General features: G+C 34.3%; 1 protein-coding gene across 1 annotated transcript in view; it reads left to right on the top strand.

Annotated features, from left to right (window-relative positions):
* USH2A (usherin) overlaps positions 1-15,085 on the top strand; it is an 843,890-nt gene that overhangs the window by 136,560 nt on the left and 692,245 nt on the right. The window contains exon 10 of the mRNA XM_031015607.3: positions 996-1,089. Within this exon, the coding sequence (XP_030871467.3) occupies positions 996-1,089 (94 nt within the window). The remainder of the gene's footprint in view (positions 1-995; positions 1,090-15,085) is intronic.

Below are 15,085 nucleotides of genomic sequence, written 5' to 3'. Positions count from 1 at the left end.
ATGCCCTAAGTAGTTTATAAATATCTGATCATAATTGAGAACATGACTCACAATATTTAAAAAGAAATGACAGCTGCAAACCTAGGCAGCGTACTGTCTAATATAGAAATGTACATATAGAGTATATTTAGAATGGATTGTTCTGGAGGAATGATAGGCCTTGTGAATAAAATATGTCTTTAAAAGCAGACCAAAATACCAGTATATAAGCATTGTTTGTTTGCTAAGTCATAGCATAATGAACAAAGCAATACTATTAAATATTCATCATCTAACTTTGGAAAAAAAGAACAAAAAAATTGAAATATGTTAACTGCGTTCTGCAGTTTATTGTCAACTTTATATTCTTTTTTTTTTTTTTTTTTGTGACAGGCTTTTGCTCTGTCACCCAGGCTGGCATGCAATGGCATGATCATGGCTCATTGCAACCTCGACTTCTGGGCCTCAAGTGATCCTCTCATCTCAGCCTCCCAAGTAACTGGGACTACAGGCATGTGCCACCATGCCCAGCTGATTTTTTTTTCCACTTTTTGTAGAGATGGGGTTTTGCCATGTTGCTCAGGCTGCTCTCAAACTCCTGATCTCAAGTGATCTACCCGCCTGAGTCTCCCAACATGCTGAGATTACAGGCGTGAGCCACCATGCTCAGCCTGAACTTTATATTCTTAACTATATTTTAAATACTGTAGTAAATGCCTTCCCTTGGTACATGGTTGGTATAGATATAAAAAATTCCATTTCCCTTTAGAGGTTGGCTTGAAAATTATCTTTACAATACACTGGTTTGGATATTGGTGACAGTCCTTCTGACATTTCCAGATAAATTAAAAACGTGTATGGATATCCACACGATTAAGGAGAAACTGATTTTGTATCAATTAAATATACAAAAATCTTCCCTGTTAAATTCACATAATGTATATAGTCCTAGGACCTTAAATACATTCACAGTTGAGTTGGTGTTCCTTAGGAGTGTGTGATGCTCATGTTTGCAGATGTCAGTGCCATGGTCATGCCGATAACTGCGACACAACAAGCCAGCCATATAGATGCCTCTGCTCCCAGGAGAGCTTCACTGAAGGACTTCATGTGAGTTCTATTTTATGCATGGAAATCTAAAAAAAAAAAATAGTAGAGATGGTGACTATAAATTCTATGAACTTAATTTTGGCCTAACAAATGAAAATAAATTTAAAAACTGATATGAATTTAAAATGTCAATTATTGCAGATTTTTTTAAGAAAAATAACAGCCATTAATTAAGTTGAAATTGTAGTTTTTAAAAATAATTTCAGCCAGAGAAATTACAACTGAAACCAAACCCTAAGGTTCTTTTCTCTTTTGTTTTTCTTTCTTTGTTTCATCAGCATTATCATGTTTTATAAAACAATTTTTAATGTGTTTGGATAGCATGGCACTAAACAAAAAATAGTTTGATTCTTACTAAAGGGTATTTATACAAAAGTATCAATAAACAAAAGCATCATTAGATGAAGAACAATTTTTATGTATTTATGTCAATCAAGGTTCATTTATTGCTAATATCAGGCATTTTAATTAATTGAAAATCTATAGTAAAATGATTGATGAGTTATGTTACTTTAGTTTTCTGTGACGATCAGGGGAATTCCATAGTTGAGGTGGAATTTTAGCTTCATCTTTAGGGAAAAGAGGTAAATGGAAATAAAATCAAGAAACATTCATTGGTAGGAATATCTAGCAACAACATCAGAAATAGCTGATATGAAAGACGGTTCAGCAGCAGTAACAATTATACCAATAATGAGAGTAGATAATATAGACTCTTCAGTAAATATATTTAAGACAACTGGCTGCTAATTTGCAAGAAAATAAAATTAGAGCTCTACTGATTGTATGTACAAAAATGTATGTGGCTTAAACTTTTAGTGAAAAATAACTATAAATATATTAAAATAAAGATTAGAATTCTATATCTTAAGTTGAGGGCTTTTATCAGCTAAGCAAATGAAATACAAACAGAAACAAACATCTGGAGCTATGAAGGAAATTAATGACATATTCTGTTATATAAATATTTAAAATTCTACACAGTATAAGGGTTAACATAAATGTAAGGTAGTGATAAATGATGGATTGATAGAAAATATTTATATCATGTTAACAGGTAAAGAGTTAAGATTCCTAACACACAAACATTTACAAAATATTAAGAAAAATACAACAGTCTGATAAAAATGAGCAAATATATGAACAAGCAATTTACAAATGAACAAATTATAACTTTGATAAACATATAAAAGATTACCCAACCTCAGTTTTAATCATATTCAACAATTGTTTTTAACATTTCAAATTAGCAGAAAATATAAAGATTGGGAATATTTAGTACTTGTGAGAATATAACCTTTAACACATCACTGATGGGATTGCCAATTGACACAATAGTTTTGGTGACAATTTGTCCACCTCTACTAAAGTTAAATTTTCAAATATAGTGAACTACATTATATAATTGCTGTCATTCTGAAAAGCAGTTCTTCAATGACAAGTGTATGGAATGGTGTATTAGTCTGTTTGCATTGCTGTACAGGAAGACCTGAGACTGGGTAAATATAAAGAAAAGAGGTTTATTTGGCTCGTGGTACTGCAGGCTATACAAGCATGGTGCCAGCATCTGCTTGGTTTCTGGTGAGGCCTCAGAAAGCTTACAATCACGGCAGAAGGCAAAGCCAGAAGCCAGCCTCTTTTAAACAGCCGTGTCTAAACAGCCATGAACTAACAGAGTGAGGTCTCACTGCTGAAGGGAAGGCACTTCATGAAGGATCCACCTCCATAACCCAAACATCTCCCACCAGGCTCACCTCCAACACTGGGGATCACATTTCAACAGGAGATTTGGAGGGGATAAACATACAAACTATATAAAATGCTTATATTTCTATCATTTTGTTACATAAATATGGGCTTATATGTTAGTGCATTTTAGCTTTTCAGATGGTAGCACTGTCTCGTACACTCATGTATGACTTGTGAACATCTCTGCCTCTTGGACCTTGCCCTACACTTGTGTTTTAGTTAGTTACTTCACTTCTCTGTGCAATTTATTTTAGGATATTGTAGAGCATCTTGCTTTTTAAAAAAACATCTGTAAAGGTTTTGGCAAATTCCATTTCTGTCTTCTGATTCTTACTCTGATCTAATTTGCTTTTGACTGTAACATTATTGAGAACAGTTCAATGGTAAAAATATTATCTATAATGCAGACTTTCTCTAGCACATTCAAAATGTAGTCCCACTCCTCAGTTTCAACTAAGAGTCTTTGATTTAGTTATGGCCTACTTTCTTTCTTTCTTTCTATGTGCTCAGACCAAAACTTTCATGTTCTAATTTAGATATTCTTTTGAATTTATTTTCTAGATCACTACTTTATATACATGTAGTCCTCACCATTAGTCAATACTTGCTTTAAAAGAAGAAATCCTTTATGGTTTTCTTTTGGATTTCTAATGCCTAGAGTCTTTGCATTTGATATGATTAGTATATTATGAGGAAAAATCTTTTAGAAGAACTGATTTTAATATGCTTGATTGTATGGCTTATCATATTGTCACAGAAATGAAATTAATTGGATTAACTTGATTGATTTATTCTTTACTGAGCCATAATTGTGTGTTTAAATTTTTGCTAATTTTATTTGTTCTAGATTTTAAAGTTAAAGTAACATTTATTATATTTTTCTACTGTCTTCTTTTGATCCCTTAAGATGGACACTTACTTCCTTATAATCAGTGATTACTTTCATTAACCTTGTCCTCTCCTCCACAAAGCCACTAACACCCCAATTAAAAAATGCTTTGGGATGAATTTATCAGGGCACCTTGAACTGAATATGTCTAGTATTTGCAAGCTACAGTTTGACTAATACCTTCGTATGATATGTTCTTTTCTGAGCTTCTCTTGCTTTCTGTTGACTAGTCAGTCAGTATTAGTCTCTCTCATTTGCTTGTGATGTCCTGTCTTGTTTTATCTTTCTGTCTTTAATTGCTCACAGTTAAGTGTTGGATATTTTCTGATTCTTGGATGATTTCATGCTTCCCCTTAAAAATAGAGCCATTAAATGAATGAAGGCTCATGATTGGTTTCAGAAGTCAAGTTGGGATTTTCAGACTTGGTCTCAGGTGGTGAATGTTGGATTATGAACTAGTGAATTAATTAACTATAATTTGGGTTGAGAATACATTTTAATGCTTCTTATTTAGACCTTAAGTACCTTTTGAAAACAAAAATGAAAAACTAAACTTTTTTTGTTATTTTCCTCCTTGACATATTTTGATAATTTATGAATTTAGCCATAAATTTTAAAAAGGAACAAATATAATTTACTTAGCAAACTTTGGCAAATGCAAATGCAGCTGCAGGGAAAAAGTCAATAGACTGTTAAGTTGAATGATTTCTCAGTCCTATGATATTTTCAACAATGTGTTGAAAATGAAAAATGATTTTATAGAAGCATTCATAGGCATGACATTCTCCTTTGTTATCATTCAAAGTATTTTAATACAAGTAGAGACTTACATATCTGAGAAAAGTTGTCTTACGGTAATTTGAAAATATACCTATTCTAAGCTTTTCTTGTTGTTCTACTTTTTAAAATTATACGTTTTAATATAAGCCATTCATTTCCTATTGGGATCCATGTTCTTTTTAAGACCTGGACATAATCCAAAAAGAATGTCTTCAATTCCACAGTATTATGCTATCCATTAATAATATTACTCAATAAACAGGGCTTTTGTGAATTATATTACAGACATTTGGCAAACAGATGAAAATGTAAGGACTGAAAATATGCCAATTCTTGGCAATTGTCTTTCCTATGAGAAAGTGTTTTTAGTAGAAACGAAAATGAATGAAGTTGAGAAAAAGTGAATGGTGAATTCAGGGGCAGGTTCACATACTTAGCCATCCTAAGGAATTTTCCGTACAAAATACTTTTCATTTGTTTATAAGGTCAATGTCACAAATTAGTGGTTCACAGGTAGAAACAGTGTTTAAACAGTTTTAATTTAATTTTCTGCAAGAGTTTTCACTTTAAAATATTTATTTATTCTTCAATCTTTTTTATTTTTTATTTTTTTGAGAGGGAGTCTCTCTCTGTCACCGAGGCTGGAGTGCAGTGGCATGATCTAGGCTCACTGCAACCTCAGCCTCTCAGCTTCAAGCAATTCTTCTGCCTCAGTCTCCCAAGTAGCTGGGACTATAGCTGCACACCACCACATGCGGCTAACTTTTTGTATTTTTTTTTTTTTTTTTTTTTTTGTAGAGATGGGTTTCACCTTGTTGGCCAGGCAGGTCTTGAACTCCTGACCTCAAGTGCTCCACCTGCCTCGGACTCCCAAAGTGCTGGGATTACAGGCATGAGCCACCACTCCTGGCCCTCAACTTTTATTTTAAGTTCAGAGGAACATGTGTAGGATGTGCAGGTTTGTTACTTAGGTAAAGGTGTGCCATGGTGGCTTGTTGCATAGATCATCCCCTCACCTAGGTATTAAGTCCAGAAACCATTAGCTATTCCTCCTGATGCTCTTCCCCACAGCCCCCACCATCCCTAAGAGGCCCCAATGTGTGTTGTTCCCCGCCATGTGTCCATGTGTTCTCATAATTCAGATCCCACTTGTAAGTGAGAATATGTAATGTTTGATTTTTTGTACCGGCATTATTTTGCTGAGAATAATGACTTCCAACTCTATTCATGTCCCTGCAAATGATTTATATTTCTGGTAATACACAGTAATGGGATTGCTGGGTCAAATGGTATTTCTGCCTCTAGATCTTTGAGGAATTTCCACACTGTCTTCCACAATGGTTGAACTATTTATACTCCCACCAACAGTGTAAAGGTGTTCTCTTTTCTCCACAACCTTGGAGCTTCTGCACAGCAAAAGAAACTATGGTCAGAGTGAACAGACAACCTATAGAAGGGGAGAATATTTTTGCATTCTATCCATCTGACAAAGGTATAATATCCAGAGTCTAGAAGGAACTTAAACAAATTTACAAGAAGAAAACAACCCCATTAAAAACTGGGCAAAGAACCCTGAGTCAGCGAGTTGTTGCCAGGGGAGGACACGAATGTCTTCTTTTGAGAACTGTCTGTTCATGTTCATTGCCCAATTTTTAATGCGGTTGTTTGTTTGAGAACAGTTCTCAAAAGAAGACATATGTGTGGCCAACAAACGTTTGAAAAAAAAGCTCAGCATCACTGATCATTAGAGAAACGCATATCAAAACCACAATGAGATACCAGCTCATGCCAGTCAGAATGGCGATTATTAAAAGTCAAAAAATGACACAAATTTTTAATTCCTCACTTCTCTTAATCAGAACATAGTCTAACACTGTGTCCATTTCCTGCCATCAACAACTCGCTGATTCAGGGTGACATTTACCACATTTACAACAGTATCACTCTTGGGCTTGCTACAACATTCACTACTATGTATATCCTTATACATGGGCGACATCACTTTGGTGAACTACCTGGCCTTGAAAGACTTGGAGCTTCTTAACCTCCTAAAGCAAAACTGATTGATAGATTGAGACACTAGAAGCTAGAATACATTTTTAATTATTCTGAGTAAAGACCAGCTGTTCATTGCTATATTCATTGTTAACTCCTACTTCTTTTACCCCTTTATAAAAATAAAAACTCACAAATAACCAAAAACAACTCAAGAAAATCTATTAGCAAAGACACTGTTTACTCTGAGATGAAATTAAAGCCATGCTTACTTTTTTTTTAAATTACAATTTTGACATCTAAAAACATTTACCTTGGGGAGCCTCACTGATTCTCCTCTGCACTCTTTGACTAGGAACTCCCATACATTTTGGTATTGTACTGGCAATTTTAAGGCCTTGACTTTAATGTATGATACATACCATAAATACTTCACTCATAGAGAATACTTTTAGAATACTTGTCACATTTCTTTCCAAGAATGAAAAAAAAGCAGTAAATGCTTAATTTACTAGGCTCACTTTAGAACTGATTTAGGGTGAAACAAATCCAAAAGCCTAGATGCTATTCATTAACTTTCATACACAGTTAAATATTTCAAAGTAGAAATTAGAAATACATGGTATTGAACTTGCAGGAATCATTATATATCTCACAAGTTACAAACATATGTTATTTATAAATGTTTAATTTCATTTGAATAAAAAATAGCCACTGTTACTTGCATTTTTAAGTAAACTTTTAATTTTGAGATAATTATAGATTTATATACAGTTGTAAGAAATAATATAAAGACAATTTGTGTACTCTACCAATTTGTCCCATGGTAACATCTGGCAAAACTAGTGTTTTTTTCTTTTTACATCAAAAGTGTGATTTGTGTACAATAAAATATACCCACTTAAAAATATATAGTTTGATGAGTTTTGGCATATGTGTACCCTGTGTAATCCCCATCCCTGTCTAGAGATGGAATGTTTCACTCTCCCAAACATTCTCTTATGCTTCTTTGCAGTCAGTGCTGTCCCTGAACCCCCAATCCCAGGAAACCACCAATCTTCTTTCTATCAATACAGATTAGTTTTGCTTGTTCCAAAATTTCTTAGCATAGTGTTATTTGGTATGTAATATTTTCGTACATAGGCTTTTAAATCCCACCTCACCCCCACTTTTAGATCATTCCCTAATTACACGTGCTGTTAGCTTTACTGCAACATAGTATCTCTGGCCCACTTAATCAGAAATCCATTATAAGTATCAGAGGGTATATATTAAGCTCATAGGTACACAATACAAGCTAGGAATTGGAAGCCTGGGTTTATCTGTCAACTAACATATTTGCAAAGCTATAATATATTTATTACTTCTTTTCCTTATCTAGTACTTTCTTTACTTGATCTAAGAGTTCAAGTGTTGAATAGAATCTAGTTTTAAGAAAAGTGTTGTCAGTTGAAACTTGAATCCTTATGAGTTGTCTTTTTCCTTTAATAGCTACATTTACCTTTCGGGGCTCTGGCCAAGAGTGATGCAATAATCAGTGTCTCAGCCAAGCATTGGCACTTCATTGGCTACTTAGCTATTCTTTCATCATTTTGTGACATCATTACCTGCAAGGGTAGCCAAGCCTTCACAGAGCAATTTATTAGTAACCATGAACACTTCTTATTCTTTGGCTCTGACTTATGACCCTTTTATAACATTAATCATAGATCTTATGAATTAACTACAATCAAACTATCAGTATAAATTTTTGTTAGCATTATAAATAGCACAGCCAGCTTGAAACTTTTTATATAATAAGCCTTCCTACCACTCAATAATTTGAATGGTGCCAACATCACATTCTAGAATGCTTATTATATAAATGAATATTTCTGTTATTTTTGAAAGATTCCTTTAGAGCACCGAAGTCCAAAAGTATGAATCATCATGACTAATTTGTGTCATATTTATATTATATATCAGGCTTTACCACTGCTTAGTTTTTCTCTGTTTGTTCGCAGATTTTACCCTAAATATATTTTATTTATATTTTAATTTTTGTAATGCTAGTAAATTAATTCATTTTTATATAACTAGCATTCACACAGTTCATATTATAGGATCTACATTTGATATATGTTTAGTAAGTCAAGGTAAATAATTTTCTTTCCTCACTGACATGATGATATTATTAATCTTTGAAAAACACTTGTGCTAGTTCTTTCCCTGAGATAGGTATGTGCATAAATGCTTTTAAAATATAAGTTGAAAACATGAAAAAGAGGTTATGAGCATGGAGATAAATTAAGACAGCCTTACAGAAGAAGCAAATAGAGATAGTGAAAGTATAAACATAGTAAAAGAAAAGATAATATTTGAAGGGATAAGAGTAAAGAATTATCTAAAGGTGAGGAATGACATGATTTTTCTGAATCCCAAGTAGGCTAAGAAAAGTAAATACATACATAGGTATAATATAATGAATCCAATAATCACCAAAGACCAAGTAGCCAGAAAGACAGAAATCTGATAATCACCAAAGACAGAACAGCATCCTAAAAACAGCCAGAGAGAAAAATACAAAGTGTAAGAAATTAATTTATAAGACACTACTGATATATTTCTCAACAGCCACAATGAAAGCTAGAAGACAGCAGAGTAGTGCCTTTGAAATGCAGAGAGAAGGCAACCAAGAAATATGGAATTGTATTTGTAGTAGTACCATCAATTAGAAACAAGAAAGAAAGAATGCATTTTTAGTTTACAAATATATATATCAATATTATCACCAGTAGACTCTCAATAAGAGAATTTTTCGAGAATACTTTTCATAAGGATATATAATGTTTCCAGAAAATAGGCCTGGTGTGAAGGAAGGAATTGTGAGCAAGTAAACCAGCAAATATGTGGATAAATATAGAGGAAAATTTACTGCGTTAAATAAAAATAATGTTATATGTAAGAAAGAGTATAAAAAGTAGCAGGATACCATTAAATGGTCATTAAAAATAGCATTTAAAGGGAAGGGATAAACTCCAACTTCAGCTCCCTCTAGCCATTCTGTTGCATCTTGGGGTAAGAAGAGCAGTTACTGACAAATACTTGTAAAGTTCACAGCCAATGAGCACAGGGCTCATTAAAAACTGAAAACTAATCCTAGAATCATAGAACAGGGGTCCCCAACCCCTGGGCCACTGGTCAGTAGTGGTCTGTGGGCTATTAGAAACCGGACTGCATAGTAGGACGTGAGCAGCTGGTGAGCTATCATTACTTCCTGAGCTCCGCCCCCTGTCAGATCAGCAGTGACATGAAGTTCTCACAGGAGCATAAACCCCATTGTGAACTGTACATGTGAGGGATTTAGGTTGTGCACTCCTTATGAGAATTCCTGATGCTTTGAGGTGGAATACCTTCATCTTGAAACCATTCCCCATGTGCTGCCCTCACACCCAGTTCGTGGAAAAGTTGTCTTCCACAAAACCGATCCCTGGTGCCAAAAATATTGGGGACCACTGCCATAGAACGCTTTCCCTCCCCTCTCATCTTAACACCACACCATGAAAGGCCTGTTTGCCAGTGTTCCCTTTACTCAGTACATCATGTCTGGATTTCAACAAACAGTTACAAAGCACACTAAAACACCAAAAACAAACAAACAAAGAAACAAACAAACAACCTCACAGTTTGAAGAGATAGAGCAAAAATGAGAATGAGACTCAGACATGTAAAGGATATGGAAATTACCAGACGAGAAACTTAAAGCAGCTCTGATGAATACACTAAAGGCTCTAATGGAAAAAGTAGACAACATGCAAAAATAGATGGCAATATAAGCAGAAAGATAAAAATTCTGACAAAGAAGCAAAAAGAAAAGCTAGAGATCAGAAACACTTTCATAGAAATAAAGAATGCCTTTAATTGGATCATTAATAGTTGGGGACAGCTGAGAAAAGAATCTGAGTTTGAAGATGTGTCAATAGAGACTACCAAAATAGAAAGGTAAAAAGAAAAATGACTGAACAAATAGACCAGAATATCTAAGAACTGTGAGACAGCTACCAAAAATGTAAATACATATAATGGGGAAGAAGAAGAAGAAGAGAAAGGAACAGAAGAAATATTTGGAACAATAATGACTAAGGATTTTTCATATTCTAAATGCAGAAAAATCAAAGTTAGGGAAAAATATCTTAAAAGGAGCCTGGCTGAAGGGGGAACATCTAGCCTATGAAAAAGCAAAGATAAGAATTACATTCTACTTCTCCTCAGAAAGCATGCAAGCAAGAAAAGTGGTTAAATAGTTAGGTGTTGACAGAAAAAAAAAATCCACCTAGAATTCTGTAGCTTGCAAAAATATCCTTTAAAAGTAAAGGGAAAATACTTTCTCAAACAAAAGCCAGTAGACTTTTCTTGCCTTGCAAGAATGTTAAAGGAAGAACTTCAGAGAGAGAGAAAAAATGATACAGGTCAGAAAACTCAGATTTATGTAAAGAAAGGAAGAACATTAGAGAAAGAATAAATAAAATAACTTTTATTTTTCTTATCCTTAATTGATCTAGTAGATACCAGTTTGTTCAAAATTATAGTAAGAACAATGTATTTCATTATTATAGCATGTGTGTAAGTGAAATGAATGATAGCAACAATACAAGACACCAGAGGGAGGAACTAGGAATACTTTATTATTATTAGGTACTCATGCCACCTTTTAAGTGGTATCGTGTTATTTAAAAGTCAACTTGGAACTCTCGCATGACATTATTTTGTCTTGATAGTTCAAGCTCCACCTGCGGTTCTCCCGTCCTCCATGCCAGGTATCAGGGGCTGCTGTGGATGTTAACTCTTCCGCCCCATGACTTCCAGTTCCAAAATGGCGGCACAGAAACAAGCTGCCATGCTACAACCCCACCGCGCCCCTCTCCCGCCAAAAAGAAAAATTAACAAATATACATTGCTGAGATTATCACCAGAAATTGTCACAATAGTCCAGAACTCAAATATGAAGATATAACTGTTCCCAGGGCCATAAGGAAATGAGAAACACCAAGTGGATGGTAAGAAACCTGACTTTCACATTTGTAGCACTCGTTACCCCATTTTGCCTGACACCAAATATGCAGAAGATTTTCCTCCAACTCACTTTTTTTCTACACTGGAAAAATTAAGATTGAGGTAAACAACCAGCTTCCCCAGCCATTCTGGGTTACCGGAAAGAGACCTGTCCTATCCATGCCTCAACCCACTGGAAGCGTCATGAGTGCCTAAAGGGAGACATATTCCTGAAGATAGGCGGAGACAAAGGGGGATGTAGGTCTGTCATCCCCAGCCTGGGAAAGTCTGCTCTGTAACTTGACCAATGGAGACACAATGTCAGAGTAGCTGCTTGGCAGCACTATGATGTAGGAGGATTATTTCACAGTTCTCCTTGGCACAAACCCTTAGGCAGCCTTCCCATACTGTCAGGATATTCCCTTTGGGACCTCTCTTGTTAAGAAGGGCACAATTGGATTGTTTACTGAAGCCAAGGCGAACCTGGGCTTAAAGCGCCCCCTATAGCTCCCTAGAGGAAGCAATTTAGCAGCAAAGACGTAGATGTATGTCCACAAGAAAAACAGCAGTAGGAAACTATGATGTCTCCAAACAGACAAAGCAGGGAACCAGGGACTGGCCCTAACAAGACAGTAATATGTAAGCTCCCTGACCAAGAATTTTAAAATGCAGTTTTAAGAAAACTCAGTGATCTCCAGTACAACACAGAAAAATAATTCAGAAATTTATTAGAGAAATTTAACAGAGATTGAAATTTAAAAAAATCAATCAGAAACCTTGGAACTGAGAAATAAATTTACCGAACTGGAAAAGTTCACTAGTAGCTCTCACCATCAGAATGGATTGAGCAGAGGAAAGAATCAGTGAGCTTGAAGACAGAATATTTGAAAATATATGGTCAGAGGAGAAAAAAAGAACACAAAGAAATGAAGATTTCCTACAATATATAGAAAATTATTAATACCTCAAAAGGCCAAATGTAAGAATTAATGGTATTCAAGAGGGAGTTGAAGAGGAAGGATTAGAAATCTTATTCAACAAAATAATAACAGAAAATTCCAAAATTTAAAAGTCTACTTGGATTAGTTATAAATGTATATTACAAGCTTTATAGGGCAACCCCCAAAAAAGTTTTAAAAAGGTATAGTTGATATATTTAATACTTACAAAGGAAAGAAAATGGAACCATGTAAAAATGCTCAACTAAAACCACAAAAGGTAAAAAGTATATAGAAAACAAGAATAGAAACAAAGAACAAGGTCAATGAATTAAAAAATAGTAGATATTAATCCAACTATGCCAGTAACTACTTTGAGTGTCAATGGTCTAAATATACCAATTAAAAGAGAGAGATTGTTAGAATGAATTGAAGAATAAAAGCAGCTCATTTTATAATGCCAACATTACCCTGTACCAACACCAGACAAAGAAATTACAAGAAAAGAAAACCACAGACCCATATCACTCATAAAAATAGATGCAAAAATCCTCAACAAAATATTCAAAATAAAACTATTGAGCAATGTGTAAAAATAATTATATATCAGAACCAAGAGGGATTTATCTCATGTTTGCAAGACTGGTTCAACATTCAAAAATCAGCTAAAGTAATTCCTCACATCAACAGGCTAAAGGGGAAAAATTACAAGATTATATCAATAAATGTAGAAAAAGTATTTGACAAAATCAAGCGTCCATTCATGATCAAAACTCTCCACAAATAAGGAGTAGAGGAGAACATACTCAACTTAATAGAAAATATATATAAAAACCTAGAGTGAACATCATACTTAATGATAAGAAACCAGAATCTTTCCTACTAAGATCAGGAATAAGACAAGGATGTTTCCTCTCACCACTCCTTTTCAGCAACGTATTAGAAAGGAATAAAAACAACAACCTCATTTCAAAATAAGGCAGTAAAGGAGAACGAAAGAAAAAGGATATATAGAAAATAGAAATTCCAAATAAATAAACAATCACAACAAATCTAAATGTGCTGAACATATTAGAATTATGAGACTGTCTGGCTGAAAGAGAAAACAACATCTACCTATTGTCTGAGCAGAGGCTGAATTAGGGCAAGAGAATGTCTTAATCACAAACTTTACAAAAGCACCAAAAAAACCCTATTAAGCAAGATCTGTAATATTTTTATGTTATATTTCAAAAAGTCAAATGATTTAAAAATGTATAATTAAAAATCAAAATTTTAAGTAAAGACACATTAGTGTTGCTTGTTTTATGGTCCTGTGTTATTTTGTAATGGGAACTGTTGTTTCTAATCAGTCCATAATTCCTACCTACCAGTTTTATAAGGTTGGCATGTCCCTGTCTCATATAAGGTTTTACAATGGTCTAGAAACAGACTAGGCATGATGGGACATTATACACAGCTATTTTTTTAAAACTGTAGAGTGTTTATTAACTTTTTCCATTTGGCTCCAAATATTGGTAAATATTTTCTAGCTGTATACAGAGGTTCATATTTTTCCTTTGCCCTCATGCTGCAATGCAGCTCAGCATGGTACTTGTGCTGAGGGTGTGAGAGACATACTTAAAAAACAAGCACACTTCAAGTTCGAAAATTTAAGAAAGCTGGCATGAGCTACATAAATATTAGGCAAAACAGACATTACTGTTTCATTAAGGAAAGAGAGGCTTATTATATAATTATAAAATATTAAATTCTAAGCTTACATGCATCTCATAATATAGTTTCAAAAGTATAAAGCAAAATTGTATGGAACCAGAAAGAGAAATTGGCAAGTTCTACGATCAGCATAGAAGAATTTAATACATCTCTTATTAAAAATGTCTTTTTATAAAAAGAAAGAAAAGCTACATACTAGCAGTTGTCATTAGCAAGACAACACATATATAACTGACAAAGGTAACATTTAAATTAAGCAAACTATTTGAAAAACAGACAAAAGAAGTGAACAAGTAATTCACAGAAGAAGCCAAAAGTGGCAACTGAAATGGTCAATATACATGTAAAGACATGTGCAACTTTACTGGTTATCTGTAAACTAAAAAAAAAGAATGTGATAATATTTTATACCCATCAAGTTGGCAAAGATTGCAAAATCTGGAAATTTCAGGAACTGGTAAGTGGGGACTCATACACCACTTATGGGAAGGTGCTGCTGCACTATGGAAAACAATTTGCAAATGTCTACATGGAACACTTTACAGTAGTGGATATGAAGGAATATAGCTATCACATCAACATGACCAGACTTCTCAAACAATCATACTACAGAAAGCTTGTTTTAGAATAATACATACACTGTATACACTTATATAAATTTTAAAATCATACAAATAGAAAGAAGAAACTGATAAAAGGATAGGAGGCAGGACTAACTTGCAGCTCCCCCTCGGACAGACAGAGCAGCATGTGAAGACACACATCATGAACTTTTCTCCAAGAACTACTGCAGCAACATACCAGGAAAGCCACGAGAATCCACAGATCCTTTGAAGGAAATAGATCGCTGCTGCAGGCTCCAGGAGACAGCTGAAAAACTGTAAGTGCCCAAAGTGTG

The sequence above is a fragment of the Gorilla gorilla genome, chromosome 1 (genome assembly GCF_029281585.2).
Source record: "Gorilla gorilla gorilla isolate KB3781 chromosome 1, NHGRI_mGorGor1-v2.1_pri, whole genome shotgun sequence".
Classification (NCBI taxonomy): Eukaryota; Metazoa; Chordata; class Mammalia; order Primates; family Hominidae; genus Gorilla; species Gorilla gorilla.
This window is presented reverse-complemented; position numbering and strand designations above follow the sequence as displayed.